This window comes from Lates calcarifer, linkage group LG4 (genome assembly GCF_001640805.2).
Source record: "Lates calcarifer isolate ASB-BC8 linkage group LG4, TLL_Latcal_v3, whole genome shotgun sequence".
NCBI classification, from domain to species: Eukaryota; Metazoa; Chordata; class Actinopteri; family Centropomidae; genus Lates; species Lates calcarifer.
This window is the reverse complement of record NC_066836.1, coordinates 20,436,794-20,452,314: the sequence shown is the minus strand read 5'-3', so window position 1 is coordinate 20,452,314 and position 15,521 is coordinate 20,436,794. Positions and strand designations below refer to the sequence as shown.

Below are 15,521 nucleotides of genomic sequence, written 5' to 3'. Positions count from 1 at the left end.
CTTTGACTGTTTCACCGAGCAGGGGCCAAGTCAGACCATCCTCGTATAGTCCTTCACTGAGGAATACCTTACATTTTAAAGTTATAACCCAATTTGAACTGTTAGTTTGTTCCTGCAAGTTCACATGACAGTGCTTTCTAAGCCTGGGTCCCAGAGTGAGATAAATTTTCCTATTTTGGCTCCAAGACTGCAAAGGTTGAAAACCCCTGAGCCAGCTTAAATCAGCGACACACACACAAATAGCATAAAACTTTAAACTCAAGGATTTTTACTTGTGGATCTTGCTGGTTGAGAGGCTGTTTATCTCTCTGTGTGCCACATTTAGCCCTAGAGAGTTGTCTTGCCTTTCCTTAGCCATGTGAAATCATCCTGTTCTCCTTTTTTCTTTTTTACCTCCATTAAATCTTTGCTCCTCCTCCTTCTCCTCTCACTTTCCCCTCCACCTCCCTGTTCCTCTGTTGAGATGTCCACAGCCACATAAAGATAAATTAACACAACATTTTATCACATTTGGAAATGAAACAACTGTTTAAATGTGGTTCTATATAAATTAGTCATACTAAATGAATATTCATCATAAAGATAGCATGGATAACAGAGAGGAGAGAGGAGGAGTGCTGGGGGGAAAAAAATTAGTTGATGAATCTTTTTTAAGAGTAAAACTTTTTTCCATCTCCTTTCTTAAACTCACTTCGGACATGGAAGGAGAACCCCTTGGCAGAGTTTTGTGGTGGACTGAGAAACAGAGGGATTTATTGGAGCTCTTAAAAGAAAGAGACAGCCTTGTTTGAGGGACAGCCCCAGTCCAGTCCCATCCAAGCCAGAGTCCACTGCTGCTTTATAAGCTAGCAGGCTAATCAAGGCTAAATGGCTTTTTACAAGCTCAGGACTTATAAGAGGAGAGGGTAAAGCAGTTTATAGGGCATGGAGTGGCGAGTCAGGCTAGGAGTCCCAGCTAGGTCTTTATAAACATGGGATGGTGATGGGGTTACAGGGAGGAGCTTTTCCGAAGACCTCATGGAGGAAGCAGAACCTCCTGTTATTTGTGCGGTGGCGGGGTGGTTCAGTGTTTAGAGGTGGTGTCCTTGAAGTCCCTTTGACAACAAACAGTCAACCTGTTGAAATGTTCATGACGAAGACCTGAGTCCTGAGCCTCAGTAATGCTGCTCTGTTAGTCTGTTAGTCTTGACATCTGATTTCCTTCTGGAGATATATTTTCTTTGTGTAAGGGATAATACCTAACAAATTGTACGTTCCTCTGTTGTAATGGATGGAACAGAAACAGAACCACCCAACTCGAAGCAATAAAATGCCTCGAACAGGGCTGCAATGTAATCTGTTGGTTATTTTTATGATAAAGCATTAAGTCTATATAATGTTAAAAAAAAAGGTGAAAAACTTCTGTCACAAGTTCTCAGAACCCAGTGTCACTTCTTATTGCTTGATTTCCCAGACCTGCAATCAAATCCTAAAAGATTTTCAGTTTACAATGACCTGCCAACCAGTCATAAAAGTGGCTGTGGTATAATCTGGAAATATCTTGTGGTTTAGGATTTAAGAGTTGGAGCAGAAAGGATGCTCACCATTTTCTTCTTTTTTTTGAATAATTTTTCTATGTTGTTCAGCTCATCATTTTTTTCTCATGTGCAAGTGTGGAATGTGCCCATGTACGTACATCCTCATTTGTAGTGTGTATAGTAGTGAATGCATGTCCGCTGAATGTGTGTAAGTGCGCAGCTGTTAGCGTTTGAGTGTGATCAAGACTTAAGCTGCCAAAGTGAGTTTTCATTGCTCCTGATCAAGTTTCCCTACTGCAATCATGAAGTTTCTCTGCTAAGCTGCACAATTCTGCTTAATTCTGGGGATGCTGCAATGGCCATGTAAACCTGCAATGTTTAATTTTGATTTAAGTTTCAATTTAGTTTAAATACTCAATTTATTTTAATGAGCTTGTTTGGAGAGAAAAATTAAGGAAATAAGATGTAAAAATACTGCTGTTGCACAGATGCACACAAAAACACGGCTCTTAGAAGGAAATTGAGAAAGTCGATCCTTGTCTCCTTTCCCTTGTAGCCTCTGCTGTTTGCGGATGCAGCAAATGAAGCCATATCCTTGGACACACACACACACACGCACAGCCACTTATAATTCCCTTTTGCACTCATCCTCCCTTCCTTTTCTGCGCTTGTCCTTCCCCATCCAGATCAATACCATAGATCAGCCAGCTATCAGGGTGCAAAATGACCACATCACCATAAACACACACACTCCTTTTAACACACATACACACACGCACACACACACACACACACACACTGCAATTGCATCTTTCTAGAGACCGAGCGGATGGCTATAATAAACACCAGCTGGCTCGTGCGGCCTCGTCTCCCCACGCCAAATCATCATCATCATCAGCGTTGTGGTCTGTGCGTCGGTTGTATTGATTTAGTTATGGCTGCTTCATATGCTGTCGGACAGTGTTAAATGCACATTTTCTGTTATCATGCTTCACATTAATCAGAGGCTGCTTAGAGGCAGGAAGAAAGGGAGAACGGTGGATGGAATGAAGGAGAGAGTTGAAGGAGAGAGAGATGCAGGAAGGACACAAGGAGAAGAGGAGATAAATACAGAGGCAAGGAAATAAATTGCAAGGGATAGATGGACATGGGGATGGATAGGAAAACATAACAGAGGAGATGCAGGGGATGAAAGGTGAACGTGAGCTGTTAGAAAAAGACGACAGGGCATTTAAGTTAAAGTTGGGGAGGGGCGAGAACGAGGAGTGAAAAGGAGGGCAGAGGCTGACCAAAATTAAAGGATAGTGGGAATGAATGAGGGAGGGGGCTGAAGTTGTAAATCTGTGGCCATATAGGGCCTCTGAGGATACAGCTGTGTTAAATAGAAGGCTATCATACTATATATTGGACATGGAGAGTGGAAGAAAGGATGGGAGGTTTTAAAGATACCTGGCTGTGAGACTGCAGAGAGAGAGAGGAGGTGATGAAAAAGAGGTGTTCAACAAAAACATGTCATACTACATACTGAGTGACAGAGAGCAGAAAGGGCCATAATCAGATGGCAGTGAAATAAAGCTGTGGAGAATCCAGGGCTGGACAATAAAACGACAACATCAATTATCAGGATACAAAAGATTTTATCATTGTAATTGTGTTTCTGCGTCGGATTTTTTAAAATGTTCCAGTAAATTAAATTCATGCGTAGTTATTGTTCATGTAAAACATCTTGAAAACCCCACCTGTGTGGACAAACATCATTTTCACATGTTAACACTGTTTTCAGATTTATTTACCTCAGCCTGACTTTACCTAGTCAGTGCTGGCTGGTGTGGAATTTCACACACCGTCTCACAACAAGCTATATGTCTTTTAATGTCAAACCTCATCAAGTCTGTCTCTGTTTCTTTCTCTTCCTCTGCTCCAGGGTAACAGAGGAGGAGTCCACAGCTACCACTATGGAGGCCCTGAAGGCTCGAATCAGAGAGCTGGAGAAGCAGATACTGAGAGGAGACCGATACAAGTGTCTCATCTGCATGGTGAGTATAACATGCATGCAGCTGTTTTCTTGTTTCTCTGCACATCAAGCCTTAATGGCGGTATTGTGCTTTTTGTCAAAGGGCACTACATCTGGCATTTTCTAAAACTTCATGTAGCTCTATAAACAAGTGAGGCCATGGTTTACAGTGAGTAATAGTAGCTAAACAATCCCTGAGGAGACCCTCCAAGGAGGATGTCTCCCTCCTCCTGTCCTCCAGTCTAGCTGATTTCCAACCAGGTGCACACAGATTTTACACCCAATTTAGTGAGAGGAAGGAATCTTTTAAGCATCCCACAAAAAGGAGACCTCAGGCTTTCCTTGTGAGCTTGTGGCCACATTGTACTCCACAGATAGTTGGTTTGAGGTGGTCATCAGTCACTGACAGGTACGTCACAACTTTCACAAGATAATGGAAGTCAGGTATAAACTGATATACAGAGAAAAGGGAATTATACAATTATAGTTTTACTATTAATATAACAGAAGACCATGTGCCAGTGATCCATCATGTGTCAAAGTTAGGATCCATACTCCCTCTATGGATTCAGATCCAGTGTAAATAATCTTTCATCATACTGGTCACTTTTTAGTTGGGGATACAATTTCCCACTTAACTAATATTGTCCATCGAGCAAAAACAAACCTTTCAGATTTGTTTTACTTTGACCAGATTCCAAAACGTGGTTAGTTAGTGTACTCTGTTGTGTGCTGGATAAGTGTGCATGTTATTTCTTAAGTGTTCTGGGTAGCTGTTTTGAGTGCTGGTGGTGTTGTGTTACTGTTGCGGTGGTTTCTGCTCTTGCATGGCTTTGCAAGTCAATAGGGTTGTCTGCTGGCTACAAGGTTTCCGCTACTTATTATTTCACTTTACCGTCTTAAGAGCTTCATTTGAAGAATACAGAACTACACATATTTAAATAACAAAATATATTCATGACTGTACAGCACACACAAAAGATTAATTTTGCACAAAATCTGACACACAGCAGCTAGAGTAAAGATTGGGGTCCAGCATTATTGCATTGTAAAGTGAAAAGATCCTCCTGTGCCTCAGGTTGTATAGGTGATTGATTGGGCTCCCAGATCAATGATATAAGCTGCATGTTGTTCTGTGATAATATCAGGCAGAATGAGGGACATTGTCAATATTCATGTTCATCAGATGCTTGAGATGTGATGTTACACCCCCCATCAGTGCTTGCATTCCCCACTTTGTGTCAAGTTGTAGTATCATGTCATCCTTCAAGCTTGTGGACAGTGCAGCGTCGGCATCCTGTGCTTGTGTGTGTGTGTTTGTGTGTGTGTGTGTGTATGCGAGAGAGAGAAGTGGGTAATTACCGACGCCTGCGCTTCCTAAAGGTCGCTGGGTGCCCGAGGTGACACGGAGGGCAAGGCACAGCGATCGATCACTCACTGCCCCGTGGACACAAGGCTCTTCTCTGCTCATCTGTCACTGTCCCACATCTCACACACACACAGGCAAACTGAGAAACACAAATATGTGTACACACAGGGACGTCTTGCATCTAATCTGTCTCTGTCTGTCTTTAACCTGTCACTGCAACCCTCCCCTGTCACTGTGTGTCTGATCTCAAAGTCATCAGATTACTCTCACTATTTGGTAGTTGAAACATGGAAAGTGTATCAAGAAGCTGGAGGTTTTCACTGCAGCCTTAACACTTTCAGCAGATGTATAACTAGAGGAACATTAAGAATGAGCTCTGCTGTCAAGTCTTCGCTCATGTTCTGTCAAAAAATGTTCATGGGAGGTTGTATGTAAACAGAAAAATGCTCTGCTGTACCCAAGTTGGCTCAACTTGTCCTTTCCTGGCCCTGAAGTGAGCTCAGCGCTGTGTTCAGTCAGTGGATTTCTACCCCCATCTACTGGTCATTTACAGAAGGAACATTCAACTACAACTGGCTTGATGAGATGCCTGATAGTAGTTCTGTTATTGCATTTATTCACATGACAAGAGGTACTATTTAATAAAAAAAATAATGCTAGTAACATTCTTGGTTATCATAATGGACAAAAGCACTGAAAACAGTTAGAATGTTGGAAGACTGATATTTGACTACGCTACATAACTGTTTTTACGTGGTGACCCCCTCCAAACTAAGGCTGTCAGCACATATTTTTGTTTTAAATTAGCCAGGTTATCCATATTATTATACTACAGCCACTTAATATTGCACTTACAAGATTTGTGAGAGACAGTTAAAAAAGAAAGACACAAATCAAAGCAGCAGAGGCCAAAATATCCAGATTTAGTTTTAATTAAGGGTAAAGCTTCAAGAACACAGTATCCCACAGTTTCCCATATTGCTATTCAGTAACATCTTTTTTAGACCTTCCTTTCCTCCTAAATGCCCACCTCTTTCAAATGCCACACCTCCTGTTTGTTAAAATTTTTTAGTCTCAAACCCTGGTCAAGATAACCCTGATGACATCATCAAAATTTATATTTTTCTTCATTGATAGCAATTGCGTTGATATGCCAACAGTGTGTTGATTCACTGATTTTGCAGATTCCTGCAGTTTAGATCTTAGCAACCATTTTACACCATCTCTCCCTGAAACAATATTACTGTGTTTGTCTCAAGTCTTCATAAGTAACATGATACTGATAACAGTATTATGAAGATTCACATGTGAGCAGGAGCACGCCGACGACGACCATAAACATTCATCACACCCACCTCAGTGTATTCCTGTGTTGAATAGACGTCAGTGTATGATGAAGCCATTTATCTCAACATTTGGATGATGAGTCCCTTATTCCTGTGTCAGAAGCCTTCTGTTGGCTTCACGCAGCTTAGCCAAATCATCATCCATCAGACTTCTCAAAGTTGCACAAAGTTGTCCTCAAGCTTCATTGCACTTTGTTCATTGGCTGTCTGGCTGTCATTAGCGCACGCTCTTACATCTGTGTGTGCGTGGGTCAGCGTGTTTGTCCACACACGTGTTCATATTGCACTGTGGTGTATGTGTATGCGCGACCAGCACAAGCCTGGCACTATGATTAGTTGCCACCTTTCGCCCACCCCCTCTCCTCCCCCACCCCCACCCCCTCCCTTCCGCAGAGGAAGCCTGCTATCCAGTCAGGCGCGGATTTCAAGAGCCTAGGGGTGTGGCCAGGGCCCCGGCCACTGGCCAGTGAGGTCGGAGAGAGGCAGCCTAAGTCCCTCCCCCTCGGCCTGTACTGCCTGTACAGGGGCCTTGTGATTGGTGGCTACGGCAGCGGCATAAAGAGGCTCCTCCCACAGCCCCTACGGAGGGTAAGGCACTCCCTCCCCCCACCCCCTCCTCCTCCCTCATCTCTCCGTTCTTTTCGAGAAGAAAAGAAAAGAGCACCCATCGGACTGGGTTCACTCATGGCTTTCTCCCTCATCCTCTCCTCCCTCTGCCTGCTTCCCTCTGTCTGCCCGTTGCCTGCCCGATATCGTGTCTGTGTGCGCGCGTGTGTGTGTGTCTGTGTGTGACCTGCAGGTTGCCGGTTCATTGCCCCCCCCATGCTGCCTTGCTCAGTGGTTCTGTGGCTGCTGGCTGTGTCGTTTGATGGTTAGTGGTTTGATGCTGTTGGTTGGTCAGGGAATGTACCGTGTTGTTCTGGTTGTTGCTAACTGGGCATGTGTGTGTGTGTCGCTTGAATTTGGTGTAATTTCTTTTTTCCTGTCTTGTTTTTTTAGGACTCCTACACAATGCCGCTCACCTCCATCCAGTGCTGGCATGTCCATTGTGAAGAATGCTGGCTCAGGACTCTGGTACGCAGTAACTCTCATGTGTTCACTCACACACACACACACACACTTATTCCTGTAGGGCAGCTCCTCATGACATGCAGTTATTGCAGCCTCATTTCATAGTCAGTGAGTTTCTCTCTGTTCATGCCCCATAGGGAGGAACTAAAATGGAATATTCCCCAAATGACCTGTTCTCTCGCTGCACACACACATTCACACACACTCTCACACATACACAATCCAGGCAACACAAACACTTCCAGTTCTCAGTAGGGGAAAAGCTTAGATGGAATGGTCCCCAAAAGGCTTGTTAAAATGTTAGAATAAAGTGGTCAACTCAATCCTCCAACGAGTTCTACACAGTGCCTCAGGTCCACACACACACACACACATACACACACACAGACCACAGTGGTCTTGTTGGTTATTAGTTAGTCTAATACATTCAGTAGTGTGTAATTAGCTGGTGCTAATGTGGTAAATGGAGCGCAGAGAAAAACAGTGTTCCTGCTGGAGGAGGATAAACAGACTCCCCATTGGCTTTCTCTCATTTCTTTACTCTTATCTCCTTTTTTCTTTCTACATTCTTCAGTATTGTCAGTTTTTTGGTCTCACTTCATGGCATTCTCATCATTTCCTGCTCACCATTCCTTTTTCAACTCAAGCATTTTCAGTCTGGGCACTTAGTTGACTTTTGACACACTCAGGGCAACAGTTATTAACAAGCAGTTCCCTACCATTAGCTCCATTTGTCATGCTTTCAAATTACAATACACTCTTAGCATAATTACAGGACCAAACACAAAGACAGGGATAGAAATGTATGGACGAATGATTGTGTGCAGTAAGTGAACCTCATTCATGACATTCATTCTACTGAGGGCATGAATCCAGATCCTTAAAGCTGTTTGTAAGTTTTGATATCGCTGTATAGCCAATGTTAGCATTAACAGCTGTTTATTTATTTACCAGTCTAGAAGAAATGTTGTGAGTTCATCAAACTCTCTCATCAAGAGTTGTCTCCAGTGGTGGGAAGCAACAAGGTTTTGCTTGGAGCTCCATCACTTATTCTCTAGTCTCATCACTTTCCGACACCAGGTGATGGCTGAAGCTCGACCATCATAACCAACCTCTCCTGGCAAGAAACCATGTTCAGCAACAAAGAAAACTCATATACATTCTTTAAAATCTTTCAGTGAACCACCATCAGTAGTTCAAAATTTCAACTTGCCCAACACAAAGATCATGACAGGATTCCCCAAAAGCTAATCAGCATCTGTAATACTTTGATCTAAGCAGCAGGTTACCCTGCCCCTCACTAGCGGTAAGGATCTAAGCACGTCAAAGCTGTCACCAGTTTTCACCCATCAAACAAAGGTTATTTTCTGTCATGAAATCAGTATTGCAGCCTTACAGTCCACCTGTGAGGCTATAGATTTTTAGCCCTGTCAGGGTATTTTTTGAAATGGTTTGGGCCAGTGTAGTACAAAGATTGCACACGTTTGATTGTACAATGCATAAAACCTCACTAATTATGGCATTATTGTTTCCAGCAAATTACAGTCATCATCTGAATTGTACTGCCGTGGCTGAATTTGAAGCAAAGTAATATCATGCATCCAATTTAAGATCAGAATTGATTCATGAAATATTTTATTTGGTCTTTGCCAATTTAATGAGTTACTTGTAGGGTTTTTTTTCCACATTTTAATTTTTCAATCATATTCAGTTTTTTTAAGACAGTGAGAAAACGTTCATGAATGAGACCCATTGTTTCCATCTGCCAGGTATCTGTGTTCACTGTGTGTGTACATGTGCATGCTGCCGTCACTGCTCTAATATACAGGGCATAAAACTCTTAGTTTGGAGACAGCTATAAAAACAGGAGAGCCAAGCTGATCAAAGTAAATGCCTGGGAATCTAGTTAACGTCAGCCCAGCCCCTCACCGCTTTAATGAGCAAGGCAGCTGGAGCGCAGCGTGACGGGCACACACCCACACACACTTAACCACCCACACTAAACAGGAGTACAGAACTTCGACAGGCATGCAAACAAACAGGAGGGCTCCCTCACACAGCATACGAATGACAACCACTCTTATTTCCTAGATTAGTTAGGTTAGATTTTATCATTATAATTGTTTTCCTACCTCAGATTTGTGAAATGTTCCACTGTTTTCTGACCATAAAGAATAGTTTAAAACTACGATTGATGCCTGGTTTCTTCGGCTTTCACTCAGGTGCAAAAATCTGAAAGAAATAATCATTTGATATTTATCATAATAATTAGCAGTATCAGAATATGTGACAGTTAACTAATCAATTAATCAACTAATCACAGCACCTCTATGCTGTGATTAGTTTAGATTAGTGTACGCATTTTTACATACTGTAGTGGTTAATACTATACTGGTCAATGAACCTCGTCCTTTTTGGTACCAACTGAAATGTTTCCATAGCACCAAGACATGTTTATCTTCCTTACAGTAACATAGTGGCTTTACAGACAGTCATGTAACATAAAACGTGTAGGCACTAGTGTAAGACAAATCACTAACAATACCCAGCCTTAAACCATTTGTAGGATCCTTGATTTTTCTCCACACCCCCCACCCTTCCTCCTCTCTCCTCCACTCCTCTCCATCTCTTCACCTCCACACTTTCCCCCTTCTTATTCATTCTCTCCTGAGACATGAAGAGACTGTTTTGAGTACTCTGGAGCCACAAATCCTCTTAGCAGGAGTGTGTGAGATCTGTCGGTACTCTTACACCACCTCAGTTCCTCCTGTGTGTGTGTATGTGTTCACCCCTCAGAGTACCTTCGCCCATGCACCCATTCCAAAGAGTTTATTCAGTGGCTTACAGGAAAAGAAGCCTATAAATCTCCAGGGTCAGACGAGCCTGAACATTTGTACTGACCAGCAGGGATTTGGAAGGTGCAGGCGCTCCAGTTATGCGATCTTTGCATTCCGTCGTACCTGTGTTAGATATCGCACACACAGCATTTCCTCTCATAAAGACTCCATTACATAACTCACACCCTTGACATTTTGCACACCTTCTACACAGATCCCACTGGACTGAGTACAGTCTTCACATACCAGAGAGATAGTTTAATGATTGAGTATTCAACATTTGTAGCCTTTCAGGAGGGTATAATATATAGACCAATGTTAAATTATGATAAACGAGTCATAACTATTAGAAATTATTCTATCATGACTTAAAAGAGCCAATTACTACAACTTCCTCTCCTAGTTAACTCCAGATGTACCACTGTACTTCAGTCATTTACATAATCTAGTCTGACATTTATGTGTTCATACATCTGTAACCAATGCAGAAAGAGAACAGTGAAAACTGTCAGCAGGAATGCGCCTGCAGCCGGCACTTACCAGCCAAGACAAGAGAGGAACAAGCCGACTGCTAAAGCGAGGCACTGAGAAAGAGTCAGAGAGAGGTGGAGGACAGTGGTGGAGACCACCCAGTCAGAGTGTTGTTACACTGTCAGTGCTGTGTTGCATATTATCACCTGCTGCTTTACTGCAGATGGCACACTATCAAAGCAGTGCAGAGGGAAGAGGAGGAGGGCAGAGAGGGAGGACTGTGAGATGGGACTCCGCTGCAAACAGGCAGCTTTTAGATTCACTTTGAAAGAGGAGGTGGTAGCAGTTATATGACAAACTGTGGCTCACCTGTCAAGCACTGGTAAACTGTCAAAAGGCACATTGTATTATGAATGTGGAGAGCAGAGTGAATGATTTTAGGTCAATGTGTCCTCTACATCACCACTAATACAGAGTGGAGAGGCTAAGTTTGTAAGTCTGCAGTCTGTTGAATGTTTTAAAAAACACGCCTTGATAAATATCCATCACAAGTTTGAAGAACTCTAATGATGACATCATCAAATTGCTTGTTTTTTGTCCAGCCAACAGTCCAGTATAGGAGTGTGCCATATAATATTGTTCATGATATATACCAGTATAAGGCCTACTATAGTACAAACTAGTTTATGTTACGACTATGTACAGCAGCACCACAGAAGAAGTGTTATTTTTGGTGTCGCTGTAGAGGAGTTGGTTCCAAAAACAGCAACAACTTGTGTAGTTTGGACATTTTTCCACAGCCACACATGCTGTCATTTAAATGCTCTGACTGTGAGATGTGTTTTGATTTACTAATCTTATTGTACGTTAGTTTTGTGGTGATAAAGCAGAGGAAGTATGTCACAACTTTGGTGAAAGAAGAAAGAAAATCTAAAGTGTTACAAGGTGGCAAAAATAGAGACAAATAGCTCAATCTTTCACGATCAGGAGGGCATGTGTGAGGACAAACACACCACACAAGCAAAAGTTAGTTAGTTAATCATCAGCTGCAGTTAGTTTCAACTCTTACCAGAGTGTTTCTGTACAGTAGAACACAATGCCACAGCTTTGTACAGTTATGATGTAATATTCTAACTGTAGACTGATATTACATCCTCACAAAAAGGTAATTGCAAGAATACTTTTCAGTATTGCACAATATTGTTTTCAGGGCATATTATCCACCACAACTCAGACATTAAATTTACAGAGAAAAGAAGCAAATTGTTTGGTAGTTCAGTTTGATAAATTGAGAGTATCAAATGTTTCTGATAAATTTTCTGTGTTTTGACTAATCGATTGATTGACTGATAATTTTGCCACTGTAATCCTGAATGAGTGAATGAATCCATTTGTGAGTGGTTCCGATATCTTCATGTAATTCTCTTAACACCCAAACTAACCACTGTCTCTCTGTCCATCACAGGGGAACAAGAAGCTGTGCCCACAGTGCAACACCATCACCTCACCCGGAGACCTGAGGCGTGTCTACTTGTAAAGAGCACACCCCCCCCCCTCCCCCTCACTGCCTCTTCGTCCCTCTAATCCATTCCTCCTTCCATCTTGGATTACATCATCCTCCACGTCGATCTGCATTTGTTTTCTCTCTCTTTCTCTCTCTCTCTCTCTCTCTCTCTCGTGGACTGGATCATCGCTCAAAAACCCTGTGGGAGCGTAAGACGGCTGTCTTTGAGACTCGGCTGAATCTTTGAGGAGGTCAAAACTGGTTTGAATGAATGACTGAGCAGCACTAACTGACTCTCTGGTTGCCTGGCTATCCATAATAAAAAATGAAAACACAGAGACCTGCAATCTCACAGAGGCTCGTTTCCTCTGCCTCACTGGCATGACTCCCTCTACATGTAACGCGGGACATTGTTCACTGAATGACTTTTAAGTCAGTGGAGACGCCCAGCACCCAGCTACGCCCTGCTGAGACATGGCAGCTTCATGCTGCTGGAGCTGGACCTGAAAGGAACTTCATAATACAGAATATAAAGACTTCTTTTTTCCCCTCTAGCTCTTCTTTGACATTTCAGTGGTGCTGGACAACAGGCTCTACCCTGAAGACTTGACAGAAAGCTTCAGTTTGTTTTTTCGTTTCCTATTCCAGAAAGAAAACTCTATCTTCATGCCCCTGTTGCTTGAGAGAATTAAAAAAGGGCCACTAAAACTGAGCTTTGAACCAAACTGAGAATAACCTCACAACCTGGAAAAGGAGTTTGCCACTCCTTCTCCTCTTCCACCTCCTCTTCTTCTTCTTCTTCTTCTTCTACTCGCGGGCCCTTCCCTCTCCTCTTCCCTCTTTTGTGGTGTTCTAGTGAAGTAAACCAAAATTTCCCCCCCCCCCTCCAAGATGCAGTGCAAGCACATGTAATATAGTTCTATGTATGTTTACAGTGTTGGGTGTAAATGACATAGAGTTCACACACATGTTCACACACACATACACACACGCAGGCACACACACACATACTACCATCAGACACACAGACGTATATAATATCAAAGTCCTGTTTTTAGTTGGAAGGGTTTGGGAATCACATTTGGGGGAAAAAATGGCTGGAATTAAAAAAGCCTTCTGTATTTTTAAAAAAAAAGATCATTTGAAGAGCCGTTAAAGTTTTATTTCATTGTACAGGAATAAAAAATTTAAGTAATAATAAACTACTCAAGACTAGATGGTCAAGATTTAGATGGTGTAATTTTTCTGCAGAGTACTGGAGAGATTCCTATTGCCCAAAATTTCCTGCAAACAAGCAGAATGATGGATCTACTCTTTAGTTGCAACAAATGTCCAACTGAGCCTCTTTTTTTTTTAAACCTCCATTTCTACTGCCTCTCAGTTGGGGTAACAACATGCTCAGATCATAGTCTAGACACGTTTAGTTCTACCCGTACACGTCTCAAAAAAGAAGCTTTTTCCATTGTTCTCATACTGCTATGCTGCAAAAAGGTCCCAAAATGGCAACCCTTAAGGGCAGGTTCTTTCTAAGTTATAACAGATTAGGGAAGTCTGTGGAAAAGAAGGATGGTCAAGGCTGAACTGGCAACCTCAACATTTCTTGCCCTCCTCCTCCCTTCCCTCTTCGGCAGCAGCAGCCAAGGTGGTGGTGTGCTTTGTGTTTGTAAAACTATGTATTCTGTGACGTCTGTATTGTTGTAAGAAATGCTGAAAAAAACAAGAAAAAATAAAACTTCTCAAATACCATGAGTGGTCCTGTTGACACAAACCTGGGTGGTAAATTAAGACATAGTGAAGAAAAATGTTGCTGTGTTCACTGAAAAAAAAGGTGAGGAAGATGGCCTTAATGCAAAAGACACACTTATTCTGTTTATGTGCATTTTTAATAGACTGTGTGTCATCTCGGTGTCAGTGTTCGCTCTCTCTCATTGGACTTTTTTGCATCTGAAGTTGATCATCTCCATCCAATGTGAAATAATGTAAAAGGCCCACAGTTTAAAACATTCATCATTTGTTTTCAGAAAGAAATAAATGGGGTCTGGGATCCTTCTTTATAGCAAGACGAATAATCCTGGGGCGAGAAAAGCATGAGTCCATCTCTACTGATGAATCTTTACATTCTTTTAGCTCTGTTACCTTTGGTTTTAGCTCCTCATGTAGTCACACATCCTGGTAGGTAAATGCTGAATAGGAAAAAGGATGTGATGCTGCTCTGTTAAGTTCACGTTGTGATTCCTCTGATCTTCCGTTGATTCGAACCTGCCCCAAAGATGACAAATTGCACAAGAGGATTGTGTCAGAACTAATTTGTGTCTTGTATATTCTTGGAAATGGTACATGTCTTTCCCGTTTGTAAACTACATTTGACATTAATTAAATGATTGTAAATCTCAGTTACCGCCCTTGGCTTTTCTTGTTTCAATTCCCCTCATTGCTGCCAACACATGTGCCAAGGAAGCTATTCAGTTTTTATTTATTTTTTCAGTCCTTGGGAGTCAGAACTAATGTTTTATTATCCTCCCATTATTACTGAAAATTTTAATCCCGATGCAACTCCGTAGAGTACCTACAATGGCTGTGAAATATCATAACCTGATGATTAACCATTTATCTTGAGTGATCCACTAAGGCAGTGGTTCCCAACCTTTTTGTCTGATGTACTCCTGCAGACTGTTCAGGTGAACTCAAGTACCCCCTCAAAGAGAGCACATATCATGTACAAAATGTATCCAAATGCAAGGACTTAACAGTTAACACTCTTTATTATGTAAAAATGAATAATGTTGATTTAGAGTGGTTTCAACCTTTTATCCAATACTTTTATACTATATACAACTAATCCATTTGGCCATTGCTTTTTCCCAATTTCAAAACATATTCAGTCATGCCTTTTAACAGCTTCAACCTATCCATTATATTAACTTGTTTTATTTATTGCTGTACTTGCATCTAATTATTTCAGCTTCTCTACTCACTGGCATATATATATATATATATATATATATATATATATAGTGTCACATATGAACAGGGAAGAAGAAGACTGCATGGTATTAAAACATGGATGTAAACAATGCTGGTTTCAAACTCTCAAGGAAAAATCTGCAATGTCAATGTTTCACAAAGATAGAAATGCATTTATGAGGCTTATTAGCCCTCAGGGATGCACACAATGTGCTTTTGTGAGTTTGTACAAGGAAACACCACAGGGCAGGGCACCTACATGTTTTCTCCCACTGTAGCTGCTGGAAGTAGCTCAGAGAGAAAGTGCAGTATACCAGCATGTTACACACAGTTATACACATGCTACACAAAGACAGTGAGACACATCAGAGAAATCATTTTGAGCAGCTTAACTAGAGAGAGGGGTTTTTGTTAAGACCTTGGAGTTA

At 41.8% G+C, this 15,521-nt stretch overlaps 1 protein-coding gene across 5 annotated transcripts in view; it reads left to right on the top strand.

Annotated features, from left to right (window-relative positions):
• rnf220a (ring finger protein 220a) overlaps positions 1-14,522 on the top strand; it is a 170,478-nt gene extending 155,956 nt beyond the window's left edge. For 3 of the 5 annotated variants that reach the window (XM_051070167.1, XM_051070166.1, XM_018677563.2), the window contains 4 exons: positions 3,442-3,553; positions 6,640-6,834; positions 7,246-7,320; positions 12,091-14,522. In XM_051070167.1, coding sequence (XP_050926124.1) covers positions 3,442-3,553; positions 6,640-6,834; positions 7,246-7,320; positions 12,091-12,162 — 454 coding nt within the window. In that variant the 3' untranslated portion in view covers positions 12,163-14,522. The remainder of the gene's footprint in view (positions 1-3,441; positions 3,554-6,639; positions 6,835-7,245; positions 7,321-12,090) is intronic. The other 2 variants (XM_051070169.1, XM_051070168.1) reach the window with 1 other exon arrangement.
• Positions 14,523-15,521: the final 999 nt, after the last annotated feature.